Raw genomic sequence first — 16,796 nt, 5'->3', positions numbered from 1 at the left:
ATCAGTGTATATATAGTGGCTCGGTATACATATAGGGGATCAGTGCATATATAGTGGCCCGGTATACATGTAGGGTATCAGTGTATATATAGTGGCTCGGTATACATATAGGGGATCAGTGCATATATAGTGGCTCGGTATACATGTAGGGTATCAGTGTATATATAGTGGCTCTGTATACATATAGGGGATCAGTGCATATATAGTGGCCCCGTATACATGTAGGGGATCGGTGTATATATAGTGGCTCTGTATACATATAGGGGATCAGTGCATATATAGTGGCCCGGTATACATGTAGGGTATCAGTGTATATATAGTGGCTCGGTATACATATAGGGGATCAGTGTATATATAGTGGCTCGATATAGATGTAGGGGATCAGTGTATATATATAGTGGCTCGGTATACATATAGGGGATCAGTGTATATATAGTGGCTCGATATAGATGTAGGGGATCAGTGTATATATATAGTGGCTCGGTATACATATAGGGGATCAGTGCATATATAGTGGCCCGGTATACATGTAGGGTATCAGTGTATATATAGTGGCTCGGTATACATATAGGGGATCAGTGCATATATAGTGGCTCGGTATACATGTAGGGTATCAGTGTATATATAGTGGCTCGGTATACATATAGGGGATCAGTGTATATATAGTGGCTCGATATAGATGTAGGGGATCAGTGTATATATAGTGGCTCGGTATACATATAGGGGATCAGTGCATATATAGTGGCCCGGTATACATGTAGGGTATCAGTGTATATATAGTGGCTCGGTATACATATAGGGGATCAGTGCATATATAGTGGCTCGGTATACATGTAGGGTATCAGTGTATATATAGTGGCTCGGTATACATATAGGGGATCAGTGTATATATAGTGGCTCGATATAGATGTAGGGGATCAGTGTATATATAGTGGCTCGGTATACATATAGGGGATCAGTGCATATATAGTGGCCCGGTATACATGTAGGGTATCAGTGTATATATAGTGGCTCGGTATACATATAGGGGATCAGTGTATATATAGTGGCTCGATATAGATGTAGGGGATCAGTGTATATATAGTGGCTCGGTATACATATAGGGGATCAGTGCATATATAGTGGCCCGGTATACATGTAGGGTATCAGTGTATATATAGTGGCTCGGTATACATATAGGGGATCAGTGCATATATAGTGGCTCGGTATACATGTAGGGGATCGGTGTATTTGTAGTGGCTCTGTGTAGATGTAAGAGATCGGTATAGATGTGGGCTTGGACAATGCAGTGGGAGTGTCTGTGCCTCGGCTAGTGAATGGATCGTCCATCAGCCTTGTAGAGCCCGGCTCTGAAGGCTTTTGTCCGCAATCCTCCATACATTATTCTATAGCAATGAAAGGAAAAGGCCGGCTTTGCAACATCGCCCCGGAGAGACCCTCCTCCCGGTGTCTGGTTCCTCCCAGGAAGCTGTGACAGTCTTTTCTCATCAGTGAGCCGTGTGTATGTGTGTGTGATCAGCACCGAGCACACTGCGAGCATGCCCCAATTCAATGCACCCCCCCGTCCTCGCTGAGCAGAGCCGCACCGCCAGGCGCACACCTTCCCCCCCGGCCGGGATACACAGCCAGGTGGACTGTCTGCCTGCCTGCCAGGGGCGCGATCTGACAGCACCGAGCAGGAAACATGGCGAGCGACTCCCCGGCTCGCAGCCTGGATGAGATAGACCTGTCTGCGCTGAGGGTAAGGGGCATCTTGATGATCACTGTCTTTTATCTACACGATGCCAGCTGTCATCATTGGCATGCATTCAGATGTCATCCATGGATCGCCTCTGTAGAGATCTGGTGTGGCTGATCGCTTTTGTCATTCATGCAATAGCAATGTATAGATAGACAGTTGCATAGATGATGGAGCTGCACCCACAGGACCGAGCTTTGCATGGCTGTATGCAGTGGGACATGTTGGTTGTCTCATGATCCTGTAGCATTGCCCTTGGTTTACACCAGGGTGCCCATGATGAGTGTCTGCAGTGCTCCCTTTGTATGGCACTCAGATGACTCCACACATCTGCCCTTCCATTGGAATTAATTTGAGATTTAGGCACTCATATTTCATTGTGAAGGCTGTTTTCTTTCATTGGAGGGGGGGGGGGGGGTTCCAGGATGGATCACTCTTGCCATGGAGAGAATGCAGTTTGCATTCCATGACCAGTGCCTGCCTGCCCCTTAGGTTGATGGCATAGTAACCAAGCCTGTATTGCAGTGCCCTGAGGTCAGAGGTCTGCTGTGATAACACCCTATTAACAGGAGATTTTCTGATTCTTGTCCGCTCATTGACGCTAAGCCCAGCCTTTCCTCTTTCCTACAGCGTGCCATCCATTGTTACTAAGTGGATGCCATGTTCATTTTTTTTTCCTGACATGCATATGAGGATGCTGTGCACAATTGGGGCTCTGTATTTGCTTCTTCATAAGCAGCCGTCAATGAATTGCCAAGTGTCTTAACCTCATGCCTCCCTAAAATGACCTATGCTAATGAGAATGCAGTAGTGGCTTGTATGTCATACTCACATGGCCTGGAAAAAAAAAAAAAAAAAGAAGGCTCTTTGTATGTCTTGATATGTCAGACAGTCAGTTAGATTAAACATGGACATGGTTTGTCAGATTGCCTGAATGAGAGACTTAGCTCTGCTCCAATGCACAGGCTCTATTGGCAATGTCAGACTCAGCCTAGAAGCTTGGAGTGGAAATATAGAAAAGATGCATATTTAACATTTCACGAGAAATGTTGCAAGCCCTATTGTGCGCTCCTAGAGAAATGCCACCCAATGGTGATATGTGATTGGTGTGGGTGCAGTAGACATCAGGATGTACTATGCCTATCTACTAAGATCTTTAGGACTTGACTTGATATCATGTTGGTGATGAATTGCTGCAGCCCATTTTCATGTCTACTCCATAGAACCTAAAAGAATTTATGGCTGCTGTAGAAGGTCAGAAACTGTAGTGATGCATTGATGGCTTCCAGTCATTTCACAGTGTCTGAACCTGGATCAATAGTGTATTTGCTGCCTGAACTGAAAATAAAGAAGTGCTTAGAGTTTTCCTGTATTGCCTTTCATTAGTTCAGTCTCCCTGCTCACATCAGTTCACCTTGAGGTTTATATTGAGGATCAAGTGTTCAGCAGATAAGGAGAAAATACCTTGGGCATTGACCTGACCACGCAGAGCATCTAGGAGATGATAGGAGCTCATTTAGTAAAGGGGGTTATAATGGTGTTCTACAAGAACCAATTAGATAACTGCTGAAATTTTAACCTAGACTCGTAAAATTAAGCATGGAACCTAACTGGGTTATAGAAGCAGCACAATATTCAATTGAATTAGCATATATAAAACAAGGCCCAGTGATTTATGTTGGTTTGTTTCCATGAACATCAGCTTATCTAACACTTAATGCGCCAAACCCTTTAAATAAACCAATTCACAAATGTTTACCTAATGCTATCTTACCAGTCTTGCATAGATGGATATTTTTATTTTTTTATAAAAAAATTGTATATAACTACTTTTCCTGGAGAAAATGCTGCAGCAAGTTACCTCCAGTGCTGCTCAGATAATCAAAAACCTAGATAAATAAACACATGCAGGAGAATTCATAAAGAGTGTAACACACTCTATCCTCAGAGCAGTTGAGCTCCCTTCCCAGCGCTGCAACCATCGCTAAGACAGTGCTGCGGCTGAGGAGTTTTGTAGCTGGATAGGCGGAGCCTGATAGAGATTCTCAACCAGGTTTGCGCCCTTTGTGATTGACAGCAAGCAGTTGGTGGATTGATACCTTACACTGGCTGCTGTCAATCACAAGGCTTGATGGGGATTTAGACTATCAGTTTTTCCATCAGGCTCCTCCGATTGTAAGCATTACTGATGGCTAGGAGCTTGTTGGCTGTGAGGGAGGGGGTTTCAGTTGCAAACATGCCGAGCTGCTACAGAGTGTAGGGAGACGGGCACTCTGCCTATCTCTGTACGCCAAATTTTAGTTGCTCCTAATTCCCTCCAGTTTTGTTATCTACGGCAATTGTGAGATTTTGTATAAGAACTTTTTTGTTAAGAACTACCTGAATCTGTCATAAAGACAGGTCATGTTTGTATTTCTGAACAGCTTGGATGGAGTTATTTTCATTGACAGCTATTGTATTGTGCAGCTGTCAGAATATCTGAACAGTGGCTGTATCTAAATGATTGGTTTTAGTCACTATTCAGCCAAGCATTTTGTGCCCGGCTCCTTTAGATTTTTCAGACCAAAATTAGTTGAGCTGGAATGCCGACAGGACCACTCATGACTTGAATTTAGGCCAAGTTAACAGGAGTCAGCCAAATTCGAGATGTTTATGGCCAGCATAATCCCAGTTGGTAAAGATTGCGTGACTAAAAGCCTAGTCTTTTTATTTGAGTATTGCCAGAGAGATCTTTTAGCAGCCTTTTCTCCAAAATAAGTAAGTATTCTAGCCCTTCCATTTCTCTTTATATATCCATCACAGCAAAACCATCAACATAGACTTGTGTTAACATTTGATCATTGATTGGTCTGCTTTTACCGGAAGATTAGTGAATTGATATTTGTCTCCATGTTATGCAATTTTATTTGAACAGCTTCAATTTTGTAAAGAAACCTGGGCCTAGGAAACGGTGATTTGTCTGTGAATTGCATCAAATGGCAAACACCTTTGGGTGCTTGCTTGTTGGTCCTGATGTGCCTTAAGCCTCGTACACACGCAACGATTGTTGGCCGACCGATCGGCCGTCTTTTGTCCAGTGTTGTTGTGTTGGTTGTTGGTGCTCTAGACTGCACACGAATTTTGTCGGCCAACAACAACCAACTGCAGAAGTGATGTCATGTGCTGGTCTACTTTTCGTGTGTTTTTTCTTCTCTGAGCATGCCCAGTCTTGCTCCTCACATTTTTGTCTGCCAAAATCTGTACTGACTGAAGAACAATCGGCCGTTCTGGTGACGGCCAACAAAAATTTTATAGCATGCACACCAGATTTTGTTTGGCCGAAAAGTCGCAGTCGGTTGTCGGAAGCATCATACTAACAAGCCGACAATCGGCCGATCGGACGTTGGCCGAAAATTCACGGCCAACAATCGGTGCGTGTGTACGAGGCATTAGAAACCGGTGAGAACCTCACTATGCTAATAGGAACCAGCTTTTATCATCACAGGCTCTGGTCAGGAGCTCTCCCCAGATTTGCTGGTAAAAGTTAGGGACCATGTAACTGATAGTGATTGACAAGAGTAGTGGGCCACCAAAAGTGGTTACTGTTTGCAGTTTTCTAGGTTTCCGAGGGACTTTGCAAGAAATCAGGAATGGCGTGCAAGCTCCCGGAGGCATCTGCTATTTGATATAAAGCCCAGATTGCTGTTTCCTAGACACAGATTTACTTTAAATGCAGTTGTCAATTACTTAGAATGCTGCACAAATTACATTTAACCTGCTGGCTTAATACCTCTAGGACATATTGTGCTTCTTGGCATTGCAAATCAGTGATTTGGAAAAACTTAGTCTTGCATAACTACGGTTCGAGCAAATCTGGGAACTGTTATTTCTGTTTAAAATATCTATCTGACCAAATTTTGTATAATATGCTTCAATATTTGATACAGTTGTTTTTCTATAGTTCTTTTTTATTAGTTACTTTTCAATTTGTGTTGATGTTTTTTACTCAATGTAATTAAACATTGGACATTATAAGCAACATGAGAACCTTCCGCACAATTTCATAACAAATAATCTATAAACCTTCAGTTTAAGGGTTCTTTCACACGGGCGGTCCACCGTAGGTCCGTTTTTCATTCCATTTTTTTGCGGATGAAAAACGGACATATTGCATGTCAATGGGATTGCAGATGTCAGCGGGTGACCATCCGATTTGCGTCCTTTCTGATCACTTCCATTTTTTGGAACGGAACAGAACCCTATTTTTCTTCCATTTTAAAAAAACGGAACGGACGCAAAAACGGATGTCAGCTGTGTCATCCGCTGACATCCACAATCCCATTGACATACATTATGTCCGTATATCAACCACAAATGGATGGGATGATAAACGGACATACGGACCAGATGACACAAGTGTCACTCGTGTCCATAAAAAAAAAAAAATGTGCCGGAGCGGATCAAAAAACGGTCCGCTCCGTGTGAAAGGATCCTAATGCACTTGAGTGTCCGTTTATGAAACCGAGATGAGCAGCTATCCTGATGATCGCAGCTCATCTCGGATCATTTTTGGTTTATGAAACAGAGGTGATCAGGGGAGAACAGGTTCTCTGCTGATCATCTGCAAACATGGAGAATCTGTCATTGACTGACACACAAATGGCCAGTTTATGAAGCTGCGATTTCCGCACTTCACTGGCGATCTGTGCCAGAATTCACACTCCCAGATTCACCAGCCCAGGGGTGGAGAATTGGGAAGAGAAGAGAGAATCCAGGGAGAACTGAGGGGGAAGAAGGAAGTTTGACTTCCTTCTTCCTCCATCAGACCCCCGAAGACAGTAAACATGCCCCCCTGCAATATATATATATATATATATATATATATATTATATATATTATATATATATATATATATATATATATATATATATATACATACACATATACAGTGTGTATGTGTGTGTATATATATATATATATATATATATATATATATATATATATATATATGTGTTGTACAGTATCTGACAAAAGTGAGTACACCCCTCACATTTTTTCAAATATTTTTATTATATCTTTTCATGTGGCAACACTGCGGAAATTACACTTTGCTACAATGTAAAGTAGTGAGTGTACAGCTTGTATAACAGTGTCAATTTGCTGTCCCCCTCAAAATAATTCAACACACAGCCAGTAATGTCTAAACTGCTGGCAACAAAAGTGAGAACACCCCTAAGTGAAAATGTCCAAATTGGGCCCAATTAGACATTTTCTCTCCCCTGTGTCATGTGACTCGTTAGTGTTACAAGGTCTCAGGTGTGAATGAGGGGGAGCAGGTCTGTTAAAATTGGTGTTATCGCTCTCACTCTCTCATACTGGTCACTGGAAGTTCAACATGGCACATCATGGCAAAGAACTCTCTGTGGATTTGAAGAAAAGAGTTGTTGCTCTATATACAGATGGCCTAGGCTATAAGACGTTTGCCAAGACCCTGAAACTGAGCTGTAGCACGGTGGCCAAGACCATACATCAGTTTAACAGGGCAGGTTCCACTCAGAACAGGCCTCGCCATGGTTGACCAAAGGAGTTCACTGCCCGTGCTCAGCGTCATATCCAGAGGTTGTCTTTGGGAAATAGACGTATGAGTGCTGCCAGCATTGCTGCAGAGGTTGAAAGGGTGGGGGGTTAGTCTATCAGTGCTCAGACCATACGCTGCACACTGCATCAAATTGGTCTGCATGGCTGTTGTCTCAGAAGGAAGCCTCTTCTAAAGATGATGCACAAGAACGCCCACTAACAGTTTGCTGAAGACAAGCAGACTGAGGACATGGATTACTGGAACCATATCCTGTGGTCTAAAGGGACCAAGATAAACGTATTTGGTTCAGATGGTGTCAAACCTGTGTGGCACAAACCAGGGGAGGAGTACAAAGACAAGTGTGCCTTGCCTATAGTCAAGCATAGTGGTGGGAGTGTCATGATCTGGGGCTGCATGAGTGCTGCTGACACTGGGGAGCTACAGTTCATTGGGGGAACCATGAATGCCAACACGTACAGTGACATAGTGAAGCAGAGCATGATCCCCTCCCTTCAGAGACTGGGCCACAGGGAAGTATTCCAACATAACGATCCCAAACACACCTCCAAGATGACCACTGCCTTGCTAAAGAAGCTGAGGATAAAGGTGATGGACTGGCCAAACATATCTCCAGACCTAAACCCTATTAAGCATCTGTGGGGCATCCTCAAATGGAAGGGAGAGGATCGCAAAGTCTTTAACTCCATGCCCAAGAGGGTTAAGGCAGTGCTGGAAAATAATGGTGGCCACACAAAATATTGACACTTTGGGCCCAATTTGGACATTTTCACTTGGGGGTGTACTCACTTTTATTGCAAGTGGTTTAGACCTTAATGGCTCTGTGTGTTGAGTTATTTTGAGGGGACAGCACATTTACACTGTTATACAAGCTGTACACTCACTACTTTACATTGTAACAAAGTGTCATTTCTTCAGTGTTACATGAAAGATGTAAATATTTTATTATAAAAATGTGAGGGGTGTACACTTGTGTGATACTGTATATAAAATGGGGGGACTAATTATTTCATTAACATTAGGTGGGGGGGGGGGGGTCTCCTCTGAGAATGCCTGTGTACTGTGTGCCAGTGTATAATTTATCACTGCTTAATAAACGACACCAGTGATTTTTCTCGCACCATAATCTCGCTCTCGTCTCATGAGATTACAGGCAGCCCATTCACTTGTACACAAGGAAAAACCTCTTCTCTGTTCTCCCTGTGAGAAGTGAAGTTCTCTGCTTCTCAAACAGGGTGCCAGAGGAGATAATTTTCCTCTGAGAACTGCCGAGCAGTGAACTGAGAAAAAAATTCTCAAGTTTCATAAACGTACATCTTGATTCTTAGGCTGCATTCGCAATTTGAGCAACTTTGGTCATTTCGCAGGCTTTCGACTAAAACCAACTAAAACGTTTCCGTCTACTAAATTAACACAATTTTAGTCGACTAAAATACGACGAAAACTAAAACAATTCAGATGACTAAAATACGACTAAAACTAAAATGGCATTTTAGTCTTAAGATTAAAATATGACTAAAACTAAAATGGCATTTTAGTCAAAAGACTATAACTAAAACTACATTTGCTGCCAAAATTAACACTGGTGCATGCTCGAAGCTTAATACCACCATAAATAATAACATATTAGATTTTTCACTCCAGGACCAGCAGTAGTATATAATGAGTTTGGAAATTGTAGAGAAATGCTTAACCACTTAAGCCCCGGAAGATTTTACCCCCATTCCGACCAGGGGGTATTTTGCGATTCGGCACTGCGTGACTTTAACGGACAATTGCGCGGTCGTGCGACGCTGTACCTAAACGAATTTGGCGTCCTTTTTTTCCCACTAACAGAGCTTTCTTTTGGTGGTATTTGATCACCTGTGCGATTTTTTGATCACGCGCTATAAACAAAAAAAGAGCGTCAATTTTGCAAAAATAGCAATATTTTTCACATTTTTTTATATGAAATTCCCCCAAAAAAAAATTTAAAAATCAAAATTTTTTTACTTTTTCGGCCAATTTGTTTTATGCTACCTATGTTTGGTAAAAAAAATCGCAAAAAGCGTATTTTGATTGGTTTGCGCAAAAGTTATCGCGTTTACTAACAAAGGGAAAGATTTCTGTCATTTTTGTTGTTTTTTTTTTAACGTGTAATGGCGGCGATCTGCGATTTTTTTTTTTTGCGGTACTGCGACATTGGGGCGGACAGATCGGACCCTTGACTGACATTTTTGACACTTTTGGGGTTACCAGTGACATTTCTACAGTAATCAGTGCTATATATATGCACTGTTACTGTAAAAATACACTGGTAGTGAAGGGGTTAACTTTATTTGGGAGGGAGGGGCTGTGTGTATCCCTAGGGGCGTGCTTTCTACTGTGATTGGCTGGGGCTTGAGCTGTATGGACACTGATCAACGGATCTACATACTAGATCCGAGTGATCAGTATCCTAACAGCAAGGAGAATGACAGGTGGCTTGTTTACACAAGCTGCCTGACATTCTCCCTCTCCCCCGCCGATCGCCGAGTGACCGGCGGACATCGGGTCCGCCGGTCACACGCGCGGGGGGGGTCCGTGACCACGCGGGAGCGGGAGCACGCCTCCGGGGGCGCGCGCTCGCTCCCTAGACCCTCACAAGCTAGTGACGTAGCCCTACGTCACTTTGCCTGTGAGGGGCTGACTGCCGACGTAGATCGGCGTTAGGCAGTCGGCAAGTGGTTAAATAATGCATTACAAATTACAATTGAACTACAACCATTCGATTATAGATGACTAAAATTAGTTTTAGTCGACTAAAATGTACTGGAGTTTTAGTCGACTAAATATGACTAAAACTAAAACACTTGCAGAAGACTAAAATAGTACTAAAACTAAAATGCCATTTTAGTCCTAAGACTAAAGGCCCGTACACACGTACCGATCGTCGGCATACAAACGTCGGCGGACGAAAGATCTGCCGATTGTACGCGTGTTAGTATGGTGCCTCCGACAGATGTCTGCGCACAATCCGCGGACAAAAGTCTTTCGTGCAAACATGAAAATTTTTGTCTGCGGACACCAGAACGGACGATTGTTCGCCTGTCAGTACAGAATTCGGCCGACAGACCGCAGATTTGCAAGACTGGGCATGCTCAGAAAATTAAAAACACAGGGAAAGTTAACCATTACATGACATCACTTCTGCAGTCAGCTGAAGTCTGCAGACAAAATTCTTGTGCTGTCCTTGTGCTGTCTTTGCACTTTTCAACAGACACCGACATCCCGGGGAGAAAAGACGAACATTTGTATGCCGACGATCAGTACGTGTGTACGGGGCTTTAGACTAAAACTAAATTGAAATTTGCTGCCAAAATTAACACTGGTGTGATGTAAGCTAAATACTAGGGAATAAAATACATAATAGAATACATGCAGTTGTGGCATTTTTTCATGCATGTTCCTATGCACTCCCATTGAGATTTATAGGGGTCAAAAATGCTTGAAACTTGAAATTCAAAGGAAGGTATTTTGGGTGCTACAAACCTCAAGCTTTAGGTGACACTATACTCAGGTGTGAACAGGCACAATTAAAAATCATGGGTTTTCGTATATTGAGCATTTTGGAGCTTCGAGCTACAAAACGCTCAGGTGTCAATGGGGCCTAAATGCTACTGTATGAACTGATCCTAATTTCTCATCATCTAAATTCCAAATTAATATTTGGTCCTGGAACAGAAGAAATGCTGATGGGTCAATGGGTTTACATCATCAGTATGTATGTTCATGTTCTGTGTAAAACAGAAATAGGTTTGTTGTATGGATGGATGCTTTTTTTTAAAACAAATGCATGTCAATGTGCATTACAATGGACATTAACACACATAAGTACCAACACACATCCGTGCACGTGGACGCTCATAACTTCCCATTGTCATGCATTTTCAAGCATTTCCACTGTGTTCAAAGGAAACGTGGTAATGTGAATACAGCCTTAAAAATAAGCCTAGGTTAGAGTAGAGATAGACCTCATATTTTAATAGAAAATTCTCCTCATATTGTGCTCCAGTAAAATGGCAGAAAGTGATGGGAAATCTAATGAGGCAGGGACTGCAACAAATATACTTTTCTTTCAACACTAGAGGGTAGTTAAATTGTTTTTATTTCTCTCTGTCCTGGTGACACCACCTAATTTCTTGCTCTGCTGTCAAAAAGTCTGAAAGTACAGTGGATTCTCTATGAGTTATAGACAGCAGATAGCATTTATTTTTCCCATAGACCAAATAACAATTAAACATTAACAGTTGTAGTCTATAAAGTGTTTTGGGACCTGCCAATTCTGTCTGGCAGGGGATTGTAACTCACAAGGCTGACTATACAGAGTTACAAATCCGTTAGCGGGTTGCAGGGTCTACAACACCAGGTGTTTAGTTTGACAATTCTATGTTGTAGGTGACTGTTAGGACTTTTTTAGGCAGTATCATGGTGGCTGATACACTTGTTGGGCAGTTTGAGGGTCTTGGCACAGGATCCCTATACTGGGGATGTTGTAACACACTTTTCCAGAACTAACAGCATTGCGTCTAGTCCTGAGGACCAGGAGCTTCAGCTTGATCTCTGGAAAGCTGCAGGGCATGTAAGAAAAACAAAGAAGAATGGTATTCATTGGATTCTGTTGAAATAAGGAGTTTTATTAGAGTAGTAGAGGAGATTTAGGATTTACATGGAGTTGATTTTTAAATAAAGTGTAGTCATTATATTGTTTAGGTATTATATTTTATAAGTATTATATTCTTTGAACAGTTTATAAAAGCATAGCCTGGTTGTTGTGGTCTGTGGGCATGAACTTCTTTTCAGTTCATCAGAAAGCAACAAAGACGACTTTAAAGCGGAGGTCCACCCTAAAAAAAATCTTTTAACAAACAATACCCCTAGGACAGTAGGGGCTAGTGCATTTAGGCAATGATTGCCTCTGAACTGTCCCCTGTTTAACTTACCTGTAAGAAGAAAAACTTACCTTGAAAATGTCTTGTCCAGCGCTGCCATCTGTGTTGTGGGCAGCTGAAGCCGGAGCGTCCCTCTTTGTGTCCTCTTCCGTGGTGTTGGAGTCCCAGAATGCCCTGCTCATCACTTCCGGGGCAGGCGCGTCATCACGCATGCCCAGAAGCTGTTCAGCAGGGAATGACGCGCCTGCTCCGGAAGTGACGAGTGACTCCGGTACAGGCGCACTGACTCCTGGGATTGATGACGCTCATCTCCCAGGAGTCAATGCAAAGGAGGAAGTGACATCGGGAGCCACGGCCGCAGAGGGAGGAAGTGGAAGGAAGGTAAGTTATTTGCAGAAAAAAATAAGGCAAGTGAAAAAAAAAAAAAATAACTATCCAATTCTTTTTCAGGTTATTTTATGCTAACAGAAAATGCTAAGTTGAAAAATAGGGTGGAACTCCGCTTTAATGTAAATCTATTTGAATAAAATCTATTACAGGCCAACATTAATTTCCAATAGTAGGCATGGCAGTGTTACTGTACATACCATCCATCATTGATACAACATCTTCTTGTAGATTTCTAGGGAGTTTCTTATTACACACTGGCAATTTATGAAAATCCTAATTGTTACTGTGCATCCAGGCTTACCTCTTCAAATCCCACCACACAATTATTCACTGGGGTGTATAGGTTGCATTGCTTTGTAGAATTTGGGGGTAGACTGTATATAAATTCCAGCTTGGAGCCCTGTTTAGGACTTCTATTAGCTGTGACTAAAATATATAAAATGTCTGGGTTGCTAAAAAAAAAAAAAAAAAAAGTTTACCTGTTACTTTTCCTGGTACCTAATTGCAGATGCCCAGGGGTGCTTGCACATAACTTGTTTCAATCTCCAGAGCTTTTAAGCCTGTGTTACCCTGTATGAAATGATGAACCTTCCAGCTGGAAGAGGCAGGAATACTTTGCATAAAAATATGAGCTTCCCAGGTGAAAAGCTACAACTCCCTCCCCTTTACAATATATGACTGGTCTGAAAGATGTGGGGTTAGGGGGATAGCCAGTGTCAGAGCTCAGATTCCTGACCTGTATTTGCATAGTGAGTACATTGGGCTCCAAGTGACAGGTTAATTTTAAAGAGATCCTGTCACTGATTTAAAGCTGAACCTTGGGCAAAAACAATTTTGGACCTGTGCACTAAAAAAAATAGATCATAAATCTACAAAAATGACATATGTTCGATGTTTCTAGGTTGCAGCATTATGTACCACTCACCTTTCACTTACCCCCATACAGTGCAGTCAGCGTTGAATAACTGACGTGGAGTGTTACTGCTCAGCTGGAGGACAGAGATCACAGCGGGTTGCATGCACTTCAGCTCCTTTATTTAGTAAACGTCTTGCATTCTTTTCAAAGTGTTTTATGATTGGAGGTGGAGAAATTGTGATGTTTATCTGACTTTCCTCCAATCAGAGTGCCTTGCATCTCTTAGAAAACCACGCCAGAACTAACGCATTAAATGTTTCGGATAGGGATGTACCGAAATGAAAATTTTGGGCCGAAACCGAAAATGCAGGATGCCCTTGGCCGAAAACCGAAAATGACCTTTTCCCCCCAAATAATTTTAAATTGGAACAGGGGCATACACCAAAAACAGGCAGCGACGTACACCTGTCGCTGCCACCCTGTCACAGTATATGTACTGTGACGGGTTGGCAAGAGGTTAATTTAATTACCAATGGTATTAGTATTATGCAGCATGAGGGGGTTAATATATTGTCACTGCTGGTCACTGCTGCATTAGTGACCGACCAGAGGCAGTTAATTAACCCCTTTGTGCTGCATTAGTGCAACCAGTGTCAGTGCAACCAGTGTTAATTAACACTGATACTGGTTGTACTAATGCAGTACAAAGGGGTTAATTAACTGCCACTGGTCGGTCACTAATGCAGCAGTGACCAGCAGTGACAATACATTAACCCCCTCATGCTGCATAATACTAATACCAATGGTAAGCTGCCTCAGCTATCACCCCCCTCCCCCCCCCCCCCGCAACAGCCTCAGCATCCCTCTCCTACTCACTCTGCTCCTCCGGTGTCCATTATTCAAAAGACGCGCCTCTGACCGGCCGCCCGCCTCCCGGTGATGTCACTACTACTACCATCTGTCCATGAATGAAGTGACACACCGGGCGGGAGGGCGGGCGAGCAGCCGCTAATAGATATAACTATGTGAGCCTTCACTTCACTTCCCTGTCAGCGGCACGATGTCCATGAATGAACTGACACTGCGGGCAGGAGGGCGGGGGGAGCGGCCGCTAATAACTATAACTATGTGAGCGCTTCACTTCCCTGTTATGCGGGTATCTCCTCTGACAGGGAAGTGAAGGCTCACATAGTTATAGTTATTAGCGGCCACTCCCCCCGCCCTCCCACTCGGTCTGTTAGTTCATTAATGCAGAGATCGCAGTAGTAGGGACATCATTGAGAGGCGGGCGGCCAGCTAGAGGCGCGTCTTTTCAAACCTGCACTGCGCCCTCCTCCTTCCTCAAGCGGCCATTCATTTCTGTATTTTAACCCATTTTCGGACGAAATGGGATAGGCCCATTTTCGGCCTAAAATTTCGGTGGCCGAAATTTCGGTGCATCCCTAGTTTCAGAAGTCATCAGATCGGTTAATTCCCACTATTTTATTAAAAAAAAATTCACTGCATTTAATAATCAAGGTCTGAAACTTTTCCAAACTAAGTGGAGCTATTGGGATTCTATCTTCAAATTATCAGAAAAATACCACCAAGTCTTTTACTGGTTCTGGATATATTGGATTTTGGGGTTTACTACAAAATGTAGTGCAGGTAGTTTTTAGTTGTTTTAATTTTTAGTTTTACGTTTCTTTTAATTTACACTTTACCTCTTGATATAGGCATGGCATATGCCATTACATTATCCACTTGATAGACAGATTATGCATGATAGAGTTGAGTATTGCCCAGCGATAAGGTATGGCAATTGTTGAACTTCTAAAAAATTGAATGTAGGTTTTCGTCCCTCTTTTCATCTATGTTAAATCAGAGGTGCCTGCGTGTTCTTCTTATAAATGTGTTGACCAACATTATTTATCTGCATTGCGTTTAAACTTTAAAGAAAACAACACCACATGTTTACTGAATTGAGGAGCTGGAGTGCAAGCAACCCGCCGTGATCTGCATATTCCAGCCAGAACTTTAACTCTCAGAGCCAACGGAAAGCAAGTACAGTAAAACCTTGGATTGTGAGCATAATTAGTTCCGGAAACATGCTTGTAATCCAAAGAACTCTTATATCAAAGCTAATTTCCCCATAGGAAATAGTGGAAACTCAGATGATTCGTTCCACAACCATTTATTCAGAAGTCCTTCCATTTATAGTCCATATAAAAATATTATAGCAATGTGATAGTTTGTGTAACCATAAAATGTCCATCCACAAATGGCCACTTCCACAAGGGGATTAGAAGCAAAATCCAGCAGGAGCTACAGAGTATAAAAGAAAAGAGAGGCGCCTCTAAGTGTAGCGATATGGTTACATTTAATGAAGGTCCAACATTTAGCAACTCACATGGTTGATGATTAAACAGGCACATCTAAGTATGCAGGCATCCAGGGTAAAGCTTTCCACATAGACCATCCTCCTCACCGTCGGCTCTCACTGCCGTCAGTCTGCAATTGTGACCGGAAAGACTACCCTGCAGTAGAGCGATCTGAAAGCGAGGCTTGAAGCACTTGTGGAGCACAGCGTGGAAAGGATGACGTCAATGGCGTAGCGGAGGACGGGCCATGTGGACACTTTTACTCTGGTTGCCTGCATACTTAGATGTTTTAATCATCAACCATGTGAGTTACTAAATATTGTATCTTCATTAAATGTAATCATATTGCTACACTTAGAGGCGCCTCTCTTCTCTTTTATACTCTATTGTGACATGATGCTACTTGTATATCAAGACATCGCTTGTTTATCAAGTCAAAATGTATTAAAAAATGTTGCTTGTCTTACAAAAGGCTTTCAAACCAAATTACTCTCAATCCAAGGTTTTACTGTATTTATTTTAAAAGCTTACTTGCAGCTTTTCCGTTCAATACATAATTGTGTATTCTCTTGCAATGTGCTTCTGAATTTGCAATTAAGATTTGACTTCTCCAGTTCCCTAGCTTAGCCCCCTCCCTCCTTGCATGTAATCGCCCCCTCCCTTTCTTGGTGTGTCTGATTACTGTCTGTGCTGGGCTAGCTCCTCAAGTTCTTTCCTCACCTCATTACATAATGTTTTTATGTAGCTGCCAGGGGAAGAGCAAAGGGGAATACTACAGAATGTAACTTGAGTTTTAGCTGAGTCTGCTGGGGCTGCTGACATCACATCCAATATGGTGACAGCCAGCAGCAGCATTAGGGCCTTTAGTAGTTTAGACCAGGGAGGCTTTTACAGGTTAATAACATTCATAAAATGTTACATTTACATATAATCCTATGGGAAGGTGCTTGTTGTAACGAATGTTTTG

General features: G+C 42.4%; 1 protein-coding gene across 11 annotated transcripts in view; it reads left to right on the top strand.

Annotated features, from left to right (window-relative positions):
* The first annotated feature begins 1,413 nt into the window (after positions 1-1,413).
* Positions 1,414-16,796, top strand: part of TNIK (TRAF2 and NCK interacting kinase) — a 478,118-nt gene continuing 462,735 nt past the window's right edge. For all 11 annotated transcript variants that reach the window (XM_082249643.1, XM_082249642.1, XM_082249649.1 and 8 more), the window contains exon 1: positions 1,414-1,741. In XM_082249643.1, the coding sequence (XP_082105769.1) occupies positions 1,685-1,741 (57 nt within the window). In that variant the 5' untranslated portion in view covers positions 1,414-1,684. The remainder of the gene's footprint in view (positions 1,742-16,796) is intronic.

The sequence above is a fragment of the Pelophylax lessonae genome, assembly GCF_965119305.1.
Source record: "Pelophylax lessonae genome assembly, chromosome: 3".
NCBI lineage: Eukaryota > Metazoa > Chordata > Amphibia > Anura > Ranidae > Pelophylax > Pelophylax lessonae.
Note: the sequence above shows the minus strand (reverse complement) of the source record. Positions and strands in the feature narration are given on the sequence as shown.